Source organism: Lissotriton vulgaris, chromosome 4_1, assembly GCF_964263255.1.
Source record: "Lissotriton vulgaris chromosome 4_1, aLisVul1.2, whole genome shotgun sequence".
Taxonomy (NCBI): domain Eukaryota; kingdom Metazoa; phylum Chordata; class Amphibia; order Caudata; family Salamandridae; genus Lissotriton; species Lissotriton vulgaris.
In genome coordinates, this window is record NC_141691.1 from 675,064,120 (window position 1) to 675,084,654 (window position 20,535).

Here is a 20,535-nt window from a genome sequence, read left to right on the forward strand (position 1 = left end):
GTGATTTGCCAGATCTGGACTCAACTGGCTTCCTTTACGAACTGATACATATGTTGCGTGCGCAGTGTGCTTGTTTCCTTTTCGGGAGACTACTTGAACTGGCATGCTTCATGTTCCTACCAGAATTTCTGAGCTTTGGCATCTTATTTCAAATGTCTTATTAGCATTTGACCAAATTGTCTATAACCTGATTTATTAATGCACTTGTTTACCAAGCTTTCGATAAACTACACTAAATTTGCTCTATCGACTCAGCTATGATTTGTTTCTCTTCAACTGAGTGAGCATTCCCGATTTTAACTAATGACCAGAGGAGATCATATTCGGGAAATGTCAGAACATCAAATACTAATGCTGTTATTCTGTATAAATTTGACTGAACTATTAGTGTATATGATTTTGGCTCGCCTACGTTTCTTGAGATTTGGGCATGCTGTGATAATCTTCTATCTTTATAGTATTGTGTTGAGGGTAATCTGCATGAGCCTAACTTCTAGTTTGTAGTTCATTTATCCAATTACTGGCCCTCATTGGATGACTGTTGAAACTCTTTATATCCAACCCCTCTCGGCACTAAGCAAGATCCATCAGAGGACCAAGAGAGTGGTATAAATCGTTGGTAGGATAAGGAAGTCTTTTGACTCATTTTTGTTGGGCCAAGTTAGCGCACCGGCAATTCCTAATTGCCAGGTATAACAGACACCCCAATCATGATCCATGAGCTGCGTATTTATAAAAAATTACCCGAGTGCTGCTGCATTACAAGATAACTCATGAAAAACACCTCGTTTCCCGAAAAACTTTTAAATGGATCATTAATGCCTGTGTCCGACCCTTTTAAAAACAAAACATTGCCAAAGTTTCACAATGAAGTCCTTCATCTCCATCTATTAAAGTACGAGTTACTTACCTTCGTTAACGATGTATCTGGTGGAGACGATTCTAGCCGCCGATTCCTTAACATAGAATTATCCCCAGGCGTGAGACTGGATCCGGAAAATGTTTGCCACAGCATCCCTGCACGCCGGGGGAACTGCACCACGAGACTCCGCCCAGGCATTTTCCGCGTACGTGATGTCAGCGAGGTCACATAAGTCCCACCCCGGCGCTCCTACGTCAGTTTTCTTCTGAGAACTTTTCCGCACCACAACGCGGAACCATAAAAAAAAACTGTGAGAGTATAGGAACAGTGTGCGAAAGAGCAGAAAAATTGGAAAAATGAATGGTGAAGAACAACACCATAAGGAACAGTGCCAGACACTGCAGGACACAAAGGCAGGGGAAAAAAAAGAAAGAACAGAGCACAGCCCTGAGCAGCGATCCCAGCCAGTACGGAGATAGCCCCCCTGGAGACAAAGAACATATGAAAGAATGTCATGATAACATGTAGCAGGACTACAACAGCAATCAACAATGAAGGAGAGCAAGTCCGGAACAAACTAGTAACAACAACACTCCAAAACAGCCCCATCAAAGAATGTGACATCCCCCATAAGGAAAAAAGGGCAGAGACACAGCCAAAAGACCCCAACCTAGAGGATAGCAGCGGAGCAGAACCCCTAGTAATGACAGGGGAAGGGGGAGGGGTGGGGGGGTAGAAGGTAGGCCCCAACCTGGAGCAACTAGAGCACAAGGGCACAGACCTACCTGTAACCCAATCCTCCAATGTGCCAAAAAGGGAGGAAAGGAACAAAAACAGCACGAACAGCCTGTCAGAAAGAGCGAACGTATGCACCCACAGAAGAATAGCCACCAACAGGGAGGCAAGTGCAGAAGCCCAAGTCAAAGGTTCTCGCAGAACGGGGAGGCAGGGCGGGCCGTGAAATAATCTGCGGCTAGAATCATCTCTACCAGATACAGGATGCGGGAAAAACAAGAGAAGAGGTAGCCTGTCCTCACTCAGGAGAGGAAACAAGGGCAACGTGAAAGGAGGCCAAAGCACGCCCATACAAGTCAACAGAATCTCCACCCAAGGCCCAGGCAAGGAAGAGGAGCACCGAGGAAGAAGAGCAACCTAGAGTCTCCAAGGAGATGAGGTAGATCAAAGGCAAGCCCCTACCGGGAACACACCCAGTGAAGAGGGCAGCGAAGCCTATCACAGCCAGAAGGCAATAGACCAGACAGAACGGCGCCGTCAGTAATAAAGCAGGCGGAAGCAGAAAGGGTAGCCCAAAGTCACCCAGGAAGAACCGTCCAACACTCTGCAGGGACAAGGAACTCAAGAACCATCTCATCCCCTAGGGGAGGAGAAGTAGAACTGAGGTCAGGGCCCACTGGAAGATGCGAACAAGGCAAGGATGACTGTACTGCTAAAGCGCCAAGAAGGCACAATGGTGCAGAAAAATAGTAGGTCGGCACCGGCAAGCACAGCCAGATGCAGAGAACACCACGGAACGATGCACTCAGGGCAAGACGCCAGCCGAAGACCGGGAGCAGGAAGGCGAAGAAGGGCCCGGACACTCCTCAGGAGGAGTCCGCACACACGGCCTAAAAAGAAGTGGAACTAGATAGAGCCATGATGCCAGGCCGCAGACAGCAGGCCAAACCAGGCTAACAATGCAGCGACCCCAGAGAAGGACACCCCGGGGCGCAACTCACGCCATACGCAAGAGGACTGCACCTGCAACATACCGTAACGCCACAGAGAGCGGAGGCCCGAAGGCGACCACACCTCCCCAGCACATGACAGAGCTATATAACAGCTACCACTACCCCAGGGAGGGAGGGAGGGAGGGAGGGAGTGAGGGTGGGAGGGTGGGAGGGAGAGTAGGAGGAGGAGGAGAAGAATGAAAATGAGAATGAGAATGAGAATGAGAATGACGAAGCCCCGCCAAGAACATCTGAATGGCCAAGTCCGCAGGGGCGTGGAACAAAAGAGCACCATCGAAAGGAAGGTCCACTAGCCGTTCTCGAACGTTCTCCAGGAACACACTGTCCCAAAGCCAGGCATGGCGACGAAGTGCGACCAAAGAAGCCATGGAGTGAAGAATAAAACGCTGCCCGCTCCCAGCCATCCAACAATGGTGCCTCAAATCAACACAGGCACCCTCCTGAGAAGCAGCAGACATAAGGGACTCCGCCGAGCCTCACAAGCTAGAAGTGGCCCTATCCAAAACACACAGAGTGTTAAGGGTCCGCAGAGCCGCACTGGTTGACGCCCCCAGAAGTCCAGCCAGCGGGCCTCCCGTGACGTGGGAGACAGAGACGGGAGGGAGGGAAAGGCATTCTGCAAAAGAGGGCCTCTGGTAGAGGGGTGGAGGGAAAGACACACAGGATCACGTGGCGCCGGATGGTGGCGGTGCAGAAGGTGTCAGGGCACCGGGTCCGCCGTGGCGGGACGTCCCCAAAGAGAAGAATTAAGCGAACCCTCGAAGGGAAGCAGCAGCTCCCTACCACCAGAGCCCTGATGGAGAAGCTCCAGAAGATGATCCGCGGTGAAATGGGCAGCTGAATCACCCATGAACATAATTCCTACAGCCGTGGAAATCGCACAATTGAAGGGCGCACCCGCCTCCATAGGGCCCAGCGGTAGGGAAAGCAGCTCCTCAGTAGGCGACGGCTGCAAGCTAAGGCGGCCGTCCCCCAAGCCAACCGGAGGAAGGAAGGGCCAGGTCCGGCAAGGAGGAAGAGGAACAGAGGAGTGGGGGACCTGCGGCGCCTCCGGCTAAGACCGCGGCCGCAGTGACGGCGGGGAGCAGTCCTTCGCCGATGTCGGGGAAAAAGCCACGACACGGCGGCCCATCTCCGGCGAGGAGGAAACCAGCAATTCCCGAACCTCATGAGAAAAGGAGGCATCCGAAGACGAGTCAATTACCCGATGCCGGCCTTGCGCCGTAAAGTCCGCAACCGGAGGCAAGTCCGCGTCGTCTGACACCAGGGGAGACGCCTGGACGACCTCCGCCACAGCGCACGGCGCAGGAGACCGAGTGTGGGCTGGAGCGGCGAAGTAACAGCGCCAGAAAGGAGTCGACCTGACCTCCGAGGCAGCCACCTGCGTGGAGGGACGAGAGGGACCAGGTCCCCCGCCAGCCTCAACCCGTGACGGGACGAGAGGGGCCCTCTGTTGACCTCTGTGGCGTCGCCAGGGCCAGAGCCGCCGGCGCCAAAGCAGCGCCACCTCGGACAAGGCCGCCGCCTGTCCAGAGGGCCGAGGGGGGCTCGGGATGTGTCCCGAGCCCCGGCGACCTCCCGCGACACCACAGGGTTTCCCGCAGGAGTTTGCGGCGAAGCAGAGGCGCCATGGCCTGGATGAGGGACCCCCTGAAGGGCCACACCCTAACGGCACCACATCCTCCAAACCTGGATGCAAACCAGTCGGCGCCGGGGCCGGAGCCACATGCGATGCCGCTGATGGCCCGAACACTGCAAGGGATCCGCTGACGTCCCAAGAGGGGAAGGAGGAGGAGGAGGAGAAACCAGCGAGGCCTGCAAAGGCGTTGCATATGTCTCCATCTTGGATATAGTATGAGAAATGGTGGTCCCTGACTTCGATTTGAACAAACACTTATATGAATATCATTTGTTTTTTAGTTATGCGATTAAATCTGCATACATTGATTCAAGCAAAACAAAGGGAGAGATGTATTCAATAGTGGACAATAACCAAAAGTTTGACAATTAACTTAGAGGAACAATGAGGTAGGAAAAACAATCGAAATGTAACCACACTATGGATGTTTGTTATATCAAAAATTCACTTATTTATTTACAATTTGATAAAACGGTTGTCTGAACGGCGCAAAAGACTATCGAGAGTATAGTCTGTGAGGAAGAAAAAGGGGGGCTCAAGTGATTTGGAAAAAAGGAAAATTGACAATAGTGGTATACTGTTATAATATTTACACAACACAAAGCGGGATAGCCTCCGCTGTCGTATGGGCCTGTCCCCTGTAACTGTCAATTAGGGGGGAAAAACAATTAAACTGAGAGGGGTACAGGCAAATCAATTTGTAAGCGTCGACGTTTCGACCCTGGTGCTCATGGGATATTAGGGACCTCGGCTGCGGGTCTTCTTCAGGGCTGAGGTGGTAGAATGAGGGGGTGGGGCGGGCAAGGTAGTTGTGGCCGTTATCCAACAGTGATCTGGCTGTAACACCAGTGATGCTGTTCTAGTATGGACCTCCGTCCATGCTTCTAGGGGGTGGGTCACCTAGTATCTTGTTGGCAGTCAGTTGATACAATTTGACTTTCTATCAGGCTGGTATTTTCAATGGGGCCGCTAATAAGGAACGATAGCGGGATCCTACCGGTGCCCCCTCGGGCATTCCGGTGGTGTGGGTGTCTTGAGATACCAGTGATGCCTCTGTCGTTAGAGTTCGCCCTTGTTTAGGCTTGTACCGCAGGGCAGCTTCTATCGGCGTTTGTTTGAAAAGGAGCGATAGAAGCTGCCCTGCGGTACAAGCCTTTATGCGGTACCTGGCCCGACTGTATATTGCCTGAGGTAACTCGAGTACCTGTTGGAGATACTCATATATAAGAATATAACAACTGAGTGTGGTAAAGTTTTTGGAACAAAAGTATGCCTCGATTATCTATCGGGAGGCTGCTGTGTTGACTTTACTGAACGCTGATTGGCTGCTGCTGAATTGACACAACCAGTTAAATTGTAGTTCTTACAACAGCCCAGTGCCTCCCCCTGACTCAGTCATAGACCAAGACAACGACGGACAGGTAGGCACAGAGTCTATACCTTACTTCCCTTTTCCTTCTCTGATCCCGCTTTTATAGTAATTGAGGAGAGAAAGACAATGACTTCACTGAACACTGTGAGAACTAACTTGTTCAGATATAACTGTGGGATAAGTCTATGCTGTACCACCTAAGACTTAATAGATTGAATGAATCTTACTGTTGCAAGCAGTAGCTCTGGGTGTGGCTGTGAGGTGGAGTCCTTACTTTGGGATAGGTTAATACTAGCAGGTTTTGCTCTGCGTGCAAATTATCGTTGAACCCTAGGCACAACCACAGGACAGAGCAGGTCAGAGTAAGCTCTCTCTGCCCTTGATAAGTGCGGTGTTGTTTTGTTCTTGCAGAGCGGGGTCTCACAGTTCCTGAGCCAGGTCCAGGAAGAGGTGAGGTCCTTTCCCCGGGCACACTGGGTGAGTACTTAACATTATAAAAGACTGTAAAGATTTTAGTATCTACCAGACCTTGTTAGCTTATTTGGGTCCACGTTTGTGTTTGTTTTCAACAGATGTTGTTAATACACCAGGTGCCAAGGAGGAATTCAGGCAGATGAAGGAGAATTATATCCTTTACTGTTGTTGATTCACTTGTGTGTTTTTTATATTTCTAATTATTTTTTCACACATTTAACCACAATTAGGCAGTAGCATCTACGTAGAACAGATGCCCTGACGAAAGCCTATGGTCCTTTTCCATGATAGGCTGAAACATGTTGGCCCTCTCGCAGCTATTAGTTTAAACTGCGATTACGGTTTTGCACTGTTCTTGTTTTTAAACTGGAAGGGGCTTATGCTTAATAAATAGTCTTCCGATAAGTTCCCTATCCTTTTTTTAATCACCACATTTATAATTTTTTGCACTGCACTCTCCCATCAGATCAACATCATATGGTTCAGTAAAGTGATTGTGGGTCGTTACCCCAAACCGACCATGGGGTTATGCTGGATGTCTCAATGATCAAGAGACACAATACCCTGGCAGGATTACCAGAAGAGAATATATACAAGTCATTGATGGGAATCCTCAATGAGGTTGATTGACAATCACAGGTGGCCCATGTTTTGGTGATTTGTTCTGTTAGTCAAATTTGGTAGTCACTTCCTTATGTACTTAATGAGACGTTAAGGTAGCTTGAAAGAGATCCCAACAGGGTTTCTAGTTTAGACCCCTAAATTTGTTTGTTGTATATAAAGGTTAATTAGGCACTGCGGTCGATGTCTGGAAAGAAACCAAAAACAGGAGGGGTTCTTTCATTTCAGAATGCGTGATCTGAAAAAAATATAGCATCTCTATTAAGCCACATTATGAAAAAAGGTTAACTGTTTACATTTAGAGAAGGATGATTTGAAAGCACCGAGTTGCAAAGGAACAAAACGAGACAGTTCTTTTGTCAGAAACAACTGCTAGTGTTTAATTACTGGCAAACACAAGAATATCTGGTACCTACAAAGGCAGACAGAGTGCCACCCCATGTTGTAAGGTGTCAGCAGAGCGTACAGTCCTCAATGTCTCTTTGCATTCTGGGACTTGTAGTCCTAGATTTACGTCAGCAATAAAAGATACAGAATGCAAAGAAATGGCTATGGCAGAATTAATTGCTCACACCTGCCAAGGGTCAGTTGCAGGGGGTGCGGGATGCAAGCAGCCAGTAGTGTCCTCGGCTTTGAAGTAAGTATATGCAGGGAGCACGCTTGGTGTTAAGCAAATGTATTGGCATTGACGTGGGCTGGGGTGGGGTGGAGGGCAGGCTCTCAAGTAAGTGTATCTGCTGGGTGAAAGCAACCGCTGGTGTCCTTAGGTCTTAAGCAAATGTATCTGCAGGGATGTGGGATGGGGTGGGGAGGCAGGCAGCTGGTAGTGTCCTCAGCTCTGACGTGAGTGTAGCTGCAGGGAGAGAAAGAGACCAAGCACCAGGAACAGTCTTGCTCAAAAGCAAATTGCCATAAATACATCGCGCGGCGAGTCCTGCGACCACGGAATGTGCTACCAGATGCACACAGTCACCCATTTTAAAAAAGTAGTCCTGAAACAAAATATGAAAATAGCCGCTGTATATGTTTAAAGGTAGCAGGGCGAAGCACTCTAGGAGGGCTAAACACCGGAAAAGGTATGATGTATGCATGTTCTTGACAAATGGAGAGAACGGAAAATGGAGCAATGATGGTGCCAGCAAATGAGAAGTGTAAGGGAAGGTAGAAGCCCACGAAGTAGCTGCAGCAACTCTCGGCTCCAGACAGCACGTGTGTGCGGTATAGAACAGAAACCTAAAAATGTCTCGAGAATCCGCACATGTGGAAATATTCTAAAGTTTAAGAATAATTATGAAGCTCCCCCGAGGGGCACCCAGATTTAGAATGTTAAAATGCCTGAAAAACTTGCATTGGTTTCCGGATATGCCTGCAGGTTAAGGTACAATACTGTATCACAAGGCTCAGGACACCTGGCATAGAGCTTCTAATGTTCAACTCTTTTTGCATGCAGGTATTATTCCTGTCAGTATGTACATTCTGACAAGTCTGGAAGAAAGGCTATTTGTTCTAGGAGTAGATATCACTTAGAGTAGCTATATTATTGTGAAAACATTCCTATCCATGTTTCTCATTTACGGCTAATTACCTTTCGACCTGTAGGCTTCTCGACCATGTTGCTGTCACTGTCTGAATGTTCACTTGAAATTGTTTTTGTGGCTCCAGATCTTGGCATCTTACAGCTGTTCAGCTAGCTGTATTCTGATAAGTGTGCTCATCATGTGTCTGCAAAAGAAAGCATTGTATATTAGAATACACACCCCTTGGAAATCAAATACAATTTACCTCAACCTGGTCACATAATTATAACACTGTACTATATTTGTGTGTACTACAATGGGGCATATCAAAATGGCTTGAAACGTTTATATAACCTTTCTCCAAACCCTAAAAATAGACACTATTAAAAGAAAAAGTGCACAACCTATAGCTGCTTATGACAACGTAAATGGTACGGTATGCACTTGAAAAGTTTAGTTCATAGACTAATTTGACTTCAACGGTGACTACAGCATTCACTGGAACACAATATCAAAGAAGATTTACAATGCAATCATTTTCTGAACATTTGAGTTCAAAGATTTTAGACAAGGCTGCTCACTTAACGTAAAAGTGGTGAGCAGGGCGACTCCACTGAGACCAACCCAAAATAAAAACTGCAGCAAAGAGAATATGCTAGAGACAAATGGTAGTAAGGATTAATCAACAGCACAAAGAAAAATATAAAATATTAAAGCAATATGAAGTAGGAAATCAGTCCTCCAATGAAAGGACAAATGCTTAACAGTAAGAACAAGCATACAGAAGTAGCCTTCTCTAACTTAACTGAGCGTTCTGGCTGCCCTGATCATGATTTCTGAAACAAAACAAGCATTCGCAAAACCAACCGGTCTCACCTACGCAAGAGCTATCGGCTATGCCAATTTGTTTTAGCCATGTTGTACACCAGCATGGTTGGTCATCAGCATGACTAAACGTGAGTGGCGTAGAGGAGAGTGGTGTGGAGTGGCGTGGCCTAGGGCAGAGTGGCGTAGAGCTACTTGGAGCGAGTAGAGTGGCACAGAGCGTTGTGGTGTACAGAAGAGTGTCACAGTGTGGAGCAGATTGGCACAGAGTGGAGTAGTGTGTCGGAGTGGAGTGGCACAGAGTGAAATAGTTTGTCGTGGAGCAGCAAAGACTGGAGTAAAGGGGCATGGAATATATATATATTTTTTTTTATTTTATTTTTTTCCGGCCAGAAACACGTCTGCCAAAGCGTTTCACTGACTGTGTGGAGCAGATTGGCACAGAGTGGAGTAGTGTGTCGCAGTGGAGTGGCACAGAGTGAAATAGTTTGGCGTGGAGCAGCAACGACTGGAGTAAAGGGGCATGGAATATATATATATATATATATATATATATATATATATATATATATATATATATATATATATATATATATATATATATATATATATATATATATATATATATATATATATATATATATATATATATATATATATATATATATATATTTATTTATTTATGTATTTCTTTTTTATTTATTTTTTTCCGGCCAAAAACATGTCTGCCAAAGCGTTTCACGGACTGCAGGGAAGCGCTTCATTTATGCTAAATAAATCTTTTTTTGTGTACCCGGAGCATGTGTCCCGCTGACTTTCCATTAACCCCTTCGCTGCTGGCCCGTTTCCGCCACTGTGCGGTAAACAAAAGAACAGGGGCGGGCCATGACGAACCCCAGCCATCATCAGCACACGAGCACCGTAGTGCATGACGGCTGGGGTTCGTCATCAGCATACAAGGGGTTAAGGTCAGCAATTGGTGGTGTTGTGTAGCCGGTTTCCGCTAATACCAGCAAGGGGCACGCCCTCTCGATCTGGGGCACAGCGAAATCAGCATCTTTTGGTGGAGTACGAGGAGTACATCGCAGCGCCCCCCCCAAGCAGAGATATTTCCATTTGGAGATTATTTATGCAAGGGGAGAGAGGAGGCGGCATTCTGCTGCCTGATAAGGGTACAAACAAAGGTATTAGCGGGACCGTCATATCCAGGGCTCTTGTGGTGGAGTGCAGCCCAGCGCCAAGAATTTGGGGACATTATTTTGTTCAGTGTTCAACATCACTGTATGGGGAACCACGTTAGGACTGCAACTACCATCATGCAGTGGACCTGGGATTCTCAGCGCAATTCAGACACCTGCCTGTGGGAGGAGGAGTCGAGAGACTAATGTTAAGAGAGTGGTCTCCAAAGCCCACGAGAATCTATCAGCCTGTGGGACCGGCCCTGATGACGGCCATTCCGGCCAGAAACGCGTCTGCCAAAGCGTTTCACGGACTGCAGGGAAGCGCTTCATTTATGCTAAATAAATCCTTTGTTGTGTACCCGGAGCATGTGTCCCGCTGACTTTCCATTAAGGTCAGCAATTGGTGGTGATATATACACACACACACATATATATATATATATACACACATACTTATATACATCCATGAAGCTACCCTACTAGTCCATAGCAAGTGAAATACTACTTGAACGCTACAGTTTGCAATGTTGATATAATAGAGAGAGCATGAAGGTTGGAAGATTAGATAACTGAGGATGTGAGAAGATGGAAAATTGAACAGGCTATTTAACTGGCTGCTTTCTGGGTTTAAGCCCAACATAAACAATAAATAGTCTGAGCCTTCGCTGAAATTGGCTAACTTGAGAATGGCAATACGATGCAGATCTAATATTTCATCTATCAGGCAAGAATGAAGTCTTTGTTGGCAATTCAGAATATTTTTGAATAAAAATAAAAATCTGATTACATTTTTGTTATCAAAGAAGAACTTAACATGGTGTTTGTAAGATAAAGCGTACTGAAAGCTAATGCTTGTGAGACGGTCAATATATGAGGATGCCATGCTCTCAACATTCTTGTGTGTGAAATGTCCTGGACCCCAACTCCAATGTCACTGATGTGCCAATTCCCAATGGAGGGACAATAACAACAGACCATTTAATCAAAGCTCGACCGACTGCTTCATTCCTTTCTTTTTAAATGACAAAAGACAAAACGGTTCCTTTTGTGTCTAAGACATGGCATGTTCAGTAACACACATTTAAAGTCCACTGATACGTCATGTGATATGTAATGTTGTGTTACATATCCTATGAAAGGTCGAATTGCACCACTTAATGCTCCTTACATACCTGTGTTTATAGTGTTTGCAGAGTATGTTTCACTCGTCTTATATTTACTGTTTGCTTGTTTTGGTATATAGGTTTATTCACGTCCATAATTAACCCCCCCCCTACAACAAATATAGCAGGCACAAGCCCTAGGGAATAGGGATAACTTCTCTGTGCAGTAATTCCTGTCCAATTGCTTGTGTATATGGGGAATGGAGTAAAGAGAGAATAATCAAAGGATCATGCTTTCCTCTGCCCGGTTTCCCCCTCCCCTGCTCAGATCAATGTGAGAGACCCTATATTTTTATAGTTGTTTGGTCCTACTGAGGATTTCAAATATGAAGCTAGAAGTTAGGAGCTTCTCCACTAATAAATAACTCAAGGGCCTTGCCATAACTTTTGGTAGCTTGTGAGAACAAGTACAAGAAGTTATCGAATATAGAGTCTACTGAATGTTTCCTGAGCCCATATACTTCCTCTCTTTGGAGAGCTTCAGCATCTAACTGCCTAATACCATTGAGCTATTGGGTGTCTTGAGGTCTATTTCCAGTTTATTGTGATGGTTATGTTAGTCAATAATAGTGCTAACTCTAAGAATGTAATTCCTGCCCTGCCTGTTTTGAAGCATTGGACTGAGCCCAATATATAGGATTCAATGCTATCAAGGTCTCTACGACCAGTGCTGCCAAAATTGGTAAACTTCTAGCTAAACTTGTATTATCTCAGGATAATCCTACACCATGTGCATAAATCCTGTCTGCTCTGTGCTACATCAGAGGAAGATCATGGGTGACACTTTATTCATTTTACTATTCGTTCGGGAGTGGTGTGTAGGACCTATACAGAAAATTAAATGTAATGTATTTAAATATGGTGTTTCTGAGTACTTTAGTATGGTATGCCAACATTTTATTGCACTCTTGAAGCCCTCTGCCTAGGTCAGTTTCCAATTTATCTTGAAGTGTATTCAGTGTGATCCTCGCGGCCCCTAGCATTGGTCTATAAAGCCTTGTACCAGCCATCTTCTGTTTCCCAACTTGTAACTTGACTGTACATATTATTGTGTTGAATGCTCTCAGTCTGTGATTCCCCATTAGTTGCACCTCCCGGTTATCATGGTCTTCTGACTGAGGAACTGCCTAGGGAGCCCAACACCACCACCAGGGACTCAATAAAGCCAATACGCCAAATAAAGCCAATGATCAGGCACTGAACAGACTCTCCACTATGGTAATCCCAGTTGATTGACAATATTGTTGTCCTCTAGCAAACTAGAAAACTAGTTTTCTGGGCAGTCGCTGCAGAGGGAATATTGAGGTACATGGCTTGTCTCTCCGAGCCCTTTGCAGCGCTCTACAGTAGCACTTCTGGGCAAATTGTTCCAATCTAGGAAGAGTGTACTGCATTTTCACGCTGGGCAGTTGTACGTTGTGTATTGATGTCCAATGGTTAACAGTTGTTTCCATTCACTGAAGACAAGGCAAAAAACTGACCACTTTGGAAACTTGTAGACTAACCTCCCCGTTAATACCTTCTAGGGACATTCATATTTGATGGGGTAAACCAGCATGAGATTAAGGTGCTAAAGCATGATTTATGCAAGTTTAGTGGTATTAGAGAGAGGTTCAGGCTTCTATTCTGGTGCTCTTAGCTACAGCTTACTTCTTTTGTGAAGTAACTGGGCTGTAGGATGGCACGGCAGGACTGGTCCATAAATGGAGGACAATAAACAAGACAAGACAATTTATTCAGAATTATATTTTTACGGTTTGGTATAATTTTATATAAACCGACACGGTTTACAGAGGCACGATCAAGCTTGATAACTAACAGAGACATCTGGCAAGCTAAGTAGTGGGGGAGCCAAGCCGGTGGTTGTGGTAAGTGGTGGCAATGCAAATGGAATGATAGGCACAGAGGGACAGATGATGGCAGATTCCTCAGCAACTGGAAACACAACTGATGATGCCTTGCACTTTCTAGGTTATACTGCTGATTTGTTTGAACTGCTTGGTAGTGGGTATACCTGGCACACTAAAACAAAGTTGACATTAAACACACTGAAGCAGAGGCTAAGACTCCACTTCTAAGTGATACAAGCAGAACATACCGGTCTAAATAGCCAACAAATCATATATTGGCTCCAAGATTAGCAAAGAAAAAATAGACCACAGCATTTGTAGTTTGTAAGAAACACGCTTATCAGGTAAAGACACAGATGTTAAAATCAAAATTTGTTGGTATGGAATTATTTCCCCTCTCAGACTGGCAGCAGAGTGGGAATATGCATAGGCACATGAACAGGATTTGGATTAGCTAGTATATACACAGATGAATACAGCAGATGGGTTCTGTTAAACAGCACCCTTAGGTGGTAAGCAATCTCTTTGGTATCAATATATGTATCAAACCAAAGTCAGGAGGCTTTCGTAAACTACGAACTTCAAGAAATCCTCAAACATGCAACAGGGACCCTAATTGTGGGAAGTGACTGGAATTTAGTGGCTAATGGAGTTCAAGATAGGACAAGCAGATGCTACAGGAGTATAGTGAACTCTAAGGCACATAAACAATGTTGAGAAATAGGGTTGGTGGATTCTTGGTGAAACTTTAACCCAAATGAGACTGACTATACCCAGTATTTTACGGCCCAGAAGTCTTTGGAAAGAACAGACACGTTTGCTGGTAGATACCCTCACACCCACTAACAGAAGTTGAACACAAAGTGATCCTTCCATCGGACCATGCATTGAGGATTTCCAAATGGGTAGCCAAGAGGTCACCGATTGCACAGACACAGCAGCTAAACACAACATACCTAAGAGACCCACGACCTAAACCAGCAACTGAAGGACCAATTAGGGAATACTTCCAGTTTAAAGGCTTGGAAGGGACCAACTTAACTATGGTTTGTGATTCTCTCAAATCAGTTGTGAGAGGAAAGATCTTTGCAGAGGGAGTACTTGTAAATATGTTCAGAGGAACGGTCTGGGCGAATATCAAGAAGGAATAGAAACCAGCTGAAACTCTACATAAAACCAGACAGACAATGAAAAAAATGATGCCAGTAGGTCCTTTCACTCAGGGTATTTAATGATGCTGGACTTGAATAAGGCTGAATACGCCACAGGAAAATGAGGGCCAAAATATTTTAAGATGTTAATAAGACTGGAAAAATGTTAGCAGCAAGGGTTAAAAGGAAAACAAGTGCACAAACATATATTTATCCTATCAAAAGTGACAAGAACACCCAAATATACGCAACATCAATCAATCAATCAATCAATCAATGTGTACTTGTAGAGCGTGGCTTGTCACTCACAAGGGTATCCAGACGCTTGCTGCAGGTCTCATTCGAAAGCTAGGTCTTGAGCCCCTTCCTGAAGTAGGTCAGCAAGGGTGCTGTGGTTAAGGGTGTTCCCGGCATTGGAAGCGGGAGGGGAAAAGGAGTGTTCTATGGCGTGGCAGCACTGCATGCAAGTAATCTGGGCAAGGGTGAGGTATGAGAAGCAAAGGTTCATGGGGAGTGGGGTGGGAGGGGGTCAGTGGAAGTGCAGGCGTTGGTTCATGTAGGCGGGCCCTTGGTCGTGGAGGGCTTTGTAGGTGGGACCAGGAACTTGAAATGGAATCTCTTCTAGATCCAGAGCCAGTGGCGGTCTTTCAGGTGCTGGGTGTTGCGTGTTATCTTGGGCAAGTGGAGGGTCAGTCTGACAGCTGCATTCTGGATCATCTGGAGTCCCTGTATGAGTTTGGTGATGGTGCCTGCATTCAGTGCATTGCCATAGTCCAGTCAGCTGGTGATGATGGCCAGCATCCCTTCTTCCTGGTGCGATGGGGAACCACTTGAAAATGTTGCCATATGTGTAGAAACAGGCTAAAGAGATGCAGTTGACCTGACATTTCATGGATAGTTTGCTGTCGAGGAGGATGAGGAGGTTGCGGCGTGATCTTTCAGCGTGGGGTGCGTCTGAGTTCCGATGGCTACCAGGAGTCATTTCAGAGGGCGGTATGTTTACCAAAGATCAGAAGTTCAGTTTTGTCCATGTTGAGCTTCAGGCAGTTGTCCTTCATCTCGGTTAAGACGTTCCTCTCACAGTTGTGGAAGTTTATCTTCATCAAGGTGGGGTCAGCTGAGAGCAAGAGGATGAACTGAGTGTCGTCAACGTAGGAGGTGATAATGATGTTGTGCAATTTGACGATCTCAGAGAGTGGTGTTATGTAGACATTGAAGAGGGTTGGGGTGAGGGATGAGCTTTACGATGCAGAAGGTGTGCTTGGCTTGCAATGTGAAGGGAGGGAGACACTCTCTGAGTGTGTCCCGTGAGAATGGATGCCATCTATCTGAGCGCATTGTCTTTGATAGAAATTTGGCGTAAGAGATCGATGAGTGTGTGGTGGGAGACAGTGTCCAAGGCTGTAGAGACATCAAGAAGGATCAGGGCACTGATTCTCCTCTGTCGAGTAGGGTGTAGATGTCGTCAGTTGAGGCGATCAGAGCTGCCTCGATGCTGTGGTTGGCTGTGAGGTCTCATTGGTAAGGGTCCAGTAGGTTGTTTCTCTCCAGGTGTTTAATAAGTTGGAGGTTGATGGCCTTCTCCGGGACTTTGGAGGGGAACTGGACCAGTGAGATAGGAAGGTAGTTCTGGAGCTTTCTGAGGTCTGTTGAGGGTTTCCTGAGGAGGGGTCTGACCTCAGCGTGTTTACAGGAGTCTGGAAAAGTGGCTGTGGTTATCGAGGCATTGAGGACGGTGGTGAGTTGGTGGCTGATCTAGTCTCTACGAAGGTTGAGAAGTCAGTGGGGGCAGGGGTCAGTAGGCGCTCCAGAGTGGATGAAGTTAATAAGAATGGTTGTGTTCAGTGTGTCGAGTTGTTCCCATGCTGTGAGTGGGTGGTTGACAGTGGCGGTCGATGGGATGCTGAGGAGGTTGGATGGTTGGGGAATGAAGTTTTTGTAGATGGTTGATATCTTGCTGTGGAAGTGGTGGGGGAGGGAGTTGCAGTGCTCCTGCGAGGAGGGGATAGAGTTTTCGTTGGTTCGGTCGACATAATCAAAGCTAATAGATTTTTGGAATTCTACCAACAATTGTACTCGTCATCCCCATTGGAATTGCAACTGATAAAAGGTTATATAAGATCAGTACACTTAAATTGACCAACCCGAAAACAAGTAAAAGATCTTGACCAACTGATCACAAAAGAAGAAACCAGAACATCAATTAGTACGCTGAAACTAACAAAATTCCCAGGGCCAATCGTTTTCCTCCCAAATTCTACAAAACATTCTGGTTGAGCCTGCTAAGTTTACTACAATGCCTGTAATTCTTTTAAAAACAGGGGAGCAATGTCCAAGACTGTTTCCAAATCTAGATTAACAGGAATCCCTAAACCAGGGAAAGAAACAAGAAGAGTCAGTTCGACCAATCTCTCTACTTAATATAAACCTTATGATTTGTACTGAAATACTAGCAAATAGAATGAACGCAGTACTGCCCCAGGTGGTACAGCAGGATCTATCACAATTTATATTGGGGGGATCGAAAAGTAAGCAATGACACTAAGAAGGTAGCATCACATCTAAGAGACGCAGGCACCCCAGACTCAAGGCACAGGCAGGACTTCTATCACTCAAAGTAGAAAAAACATTTTAGCAGTTAAGTGGTGGTTTCTTTCTGCAAGATACAACGAAAGCCTTTGGGGTTGGTCCAAGGTCGCTGAAGATGGTTTTGGCTTTCTTAGCAGACCTAACGCCAAAGTTATAATTTTCTCTCAGATGTTCCAAGTGATTAAAATACAGAGGACGATGAAACAAGATTGCTTGATTCACCACCTTCATTTGCCCTCAGAGTGGAACCTGCTCCCAAAGATAACATAACTATCCACTAATCAGAGGGATACGATTGGACCCACATCATTTTAAACTAATCATATTCGCTAGTTTCAGTGGCATCCAATAGAACTCTATTACGATTTTCCTAGGAGTACTTGACTAATACCACAAATTTAATTTAAAATCATTATGACCAAATCAGAAGCATTAAATCTTTCGGTGTCGTTCAACACTCTTGCGAGGCTGAGAGCAATGGTTTGATTTTGCTGGAAAGAGAAATCAATCAAGTACCTAGGAATAAATACAATATCAAAAGGGATTCCCTCTATGACAACTCAATATATTTGTTTGGATGCTTTCAAGCGTTTACCTGATGTTGTAACTTGGAAGTATTCTTGCACGGCCACATATCCTCAGTAAAAATTACACTACTACACCAGACACTATTTCTCTTACAAGCCTTGCCAGTGAAGATCCCCATTTGTGGAATATAGAGAGCATGTACCTACTTTACTGACTGGAAAAAACACAAACTTAGCTGAAAACAAACCTTTCAGGACCCAAAATTGTAAGAGTTGAAAATACTGACCTCCTGCTATGCCATAGAGCCGCAAAACATTCATGTCTTATTGTTTTAAAGCAGTGTCGGAAACACAACGGTGTCACCTAGACCATATGCTGACAGGATGCTACTCATGGGAACTGCCATGGCTGAAGGTTTCAGCTATAAAAATCAACAGGCAAGAGTTGATTCTAAGAAACTAGGAGTAGGAGATAAAATAGGGATGACAGACTCACTAGCAATTCCAGTACCATTATCTCATTGGCAATCAAGATTCTCACCCAGGTATATCAAAGAATGGGAAAAGGCCACACACATCAAAAAGGGGCCACAATTTGCATTAAAACTAACAAGCATTTACAATGCAATAGGTCTCGCCTTCAAAAAAGTTAAAGGTATTGGCATTGTAAATGACAAACTTTTTATTTATGGGTTGGTTTTGAAAACAGATAAATAAATGGCATTGCCATTTACAATGCCAATAGCTTAATCTCTCATAAATGCGAGACCTATTGCATTTGCGCACACACACACACCCATACACACAGGGGAGCTGGGTGATTCTTCACAAGTGCTCGTAGCGCTCTTTATTAGCTGTATTGTAGGGGGAATGCTCCCTGGGCGTGTGCAGTGCGCAGTGATACCACTGTCAGGCTGTAAGGAAATGCAACATCGCAGAGGAATGCGATGAAAATTTAAAATATATTAATGGGTGGACAGAGGTGTCTCATCTCAGCGGTGGTAGAGGGGTATCTCTGTTCCTGCCAAGGAAGAGCTGGGACAGCTGCAGGCTGTGCAGACTCCATGAGAGAGGGTCTGTGTCCCAGCCCCCCTGTACTCCCTGTCTGGGCAAGGGAATCGGTGGCAGTGGTTGCAGCATCTGCCTGGGCGCGAGTATCTGGGAATACTTTAATTAGAGTTGCAGATCTGTTTCCAGCTGTTGAGGTAGCGAGCAGTTTGTGTTGTAATATCTGTAGTCTTCATTACCCTGGATGCACCGAGCGGTACTGGGAGCCGCAGAGGCAGGGTGCGGGCTGTCTGGTGAATCCCAGGGGAAGCCTTCAGGGGGGCTCCCAGCGGCTAAGCAGGTAACCCCTCCTTTGATGGAGAAACGCTGCATCTGGAGGCCATCGACACACATGGTCGACGCTCTCAGCAAAGAGGCCCGCTGCCCCCGCGATCTGCTTCCTGCCCTCGGGTCGCGGAAGGGGCTCTGCCCAATCTCGCATCCGGGCGTCGGTGGAGCACTTTGGGAACAGGTGCTGCTGCTGCGTCAAAAACAAAAAAACTCCTTTAAGGGGCTTTGATGAGATTGTGTCAAATGTCCATCCCGGCGTTGTCACACTGAATTGCATTGAGTATTCCCGGCCCCCTTCATACATGTACGCCTGGTCCGGGGCTTGGGGTGGCCTGAAAACACCCGCTTTCTTTCGGGACACATTTAAATAAACTACATATGACTGTGCCGCATATTTCTGTTCAGCTGTGTGATCGTAATAAACACATGCATGACATTTAGGGAGAGACCCAACTAGCCCTCTTCCTGCCCAGTGTCACTGATCTGGCAGTTTACATTTAACACCCTTGTCCCTTGCCGGGTAAAACCTTCCGTACAGCACACTAGCACCTCTGGGAGGAGTGGACGCTTTCTGTGATCACCGACACGCCTCAGTGCAACGAAGAGGTGAGTGCTGACCTTACTGCCGGGCCCGTTTAAGGCACACAGCCCGTGTTAGCCACATCAAGAAACAGCTCCACGGATTGTAAGGGGATAGCCTGGAAAGGTGTGGCAGCCTGTGACATCCCTCAGCAGAGCACCCACAGAGGCCCCGTGCCGGGATCCACTCGCCAGGCCGCAGGCCTGAGCCTGCCACCCTAGGTGTAGCAGAGAGGGTTCAGTCCAGGCCACATCACATCGCAGGCTGTTTAACGCCGGTGAACCTGCCTGTTGCTATTAACGTTAAATATATAGCTAATTATGGTTATGAAAATTAAACATCCGTGTTATGCTAATAGGCCGCCTTCAGCTGCACTTGACTAGTATTTAATCAAACGAATCAGTAACTAATACTTCTGCACGTGTGAACTTTCACAAGATCATTTACATGTTGCGGCGCGGAATTACAAAACGAGGAACCGTCAACCCTGGGTAATTCAGTGACGCGATTATACCAAATCAAAGAAAGAAATAGAAAAAACATCTATGTCTTTCATTTTGGTATAATCGCGGCATCCACGCTTTACTTGTAACATTTTAAAAGTGAAGCGCGGGAGCCGCGATTATACTTAAATAAAAGAAATTTCTCTTTTAGAGCAGTCCCACTTGGACGGGCTTGGCATGACTTGCTGCTGTGGTAAAAGCTTTCTTATTTTCTTTATGGGGCGATACAGATGGCCCTATAAAGAAGATAAGAAAGCTTTTACCACAACAGTGAGTCAAGGAACCCAGTCTGAAAAGGACGGGGCTTAAAGAGAAAGAAGTACGTCACTGGGAACTCTTCTCCAATGGCTGGCCACCATTTAGCATGAACGGTGACGCCAGCCAATGGAAAACCTCGCTAGTGAAAATACCTCTATCTCATTAAATCTCGCCAGCGAGACTGCGCATGTGCGCAGCCTACGCTAGACGAGACCTAATAAATCTCGCCAGCAGGACTGCGCATTTGCGCAGCCTACGCTAGCCGAGACCTAAAAAAGTAAATCTTGGTCTACAGAAACCAAATACTCCAGGTACACACAAATAAAGTGGGTCCCAG

At 45.9% G+C, this 20,535-nt stretch overlaps 1 protein-coding gene across 1 annotated transcript in view; it reads right to left on the minus strand.

Moving 5' to 3' along the window:
• ANKRD12 (ankyrin repeat domain 12) overlaps window positions 1–20,535 on the minus strand; it is a 429,381-nt gene that overhangs the window by 316,819 nt on the left and 92,027 nt on the right. Inside the window, exon 2 of the mRNA XM_086964948.1 lies at window positions 8,302–8,438. Within this exon, the coding sequence (XP_086821074.1) occupies window positions 8,302–8,388 (87 nt within the window). The 5' untranslated portion in view covers window positions 8,389–8,438. The remainder of the gene's footprint in view (window positions 1–8,301; window positions 8,439–20,535) is intronic.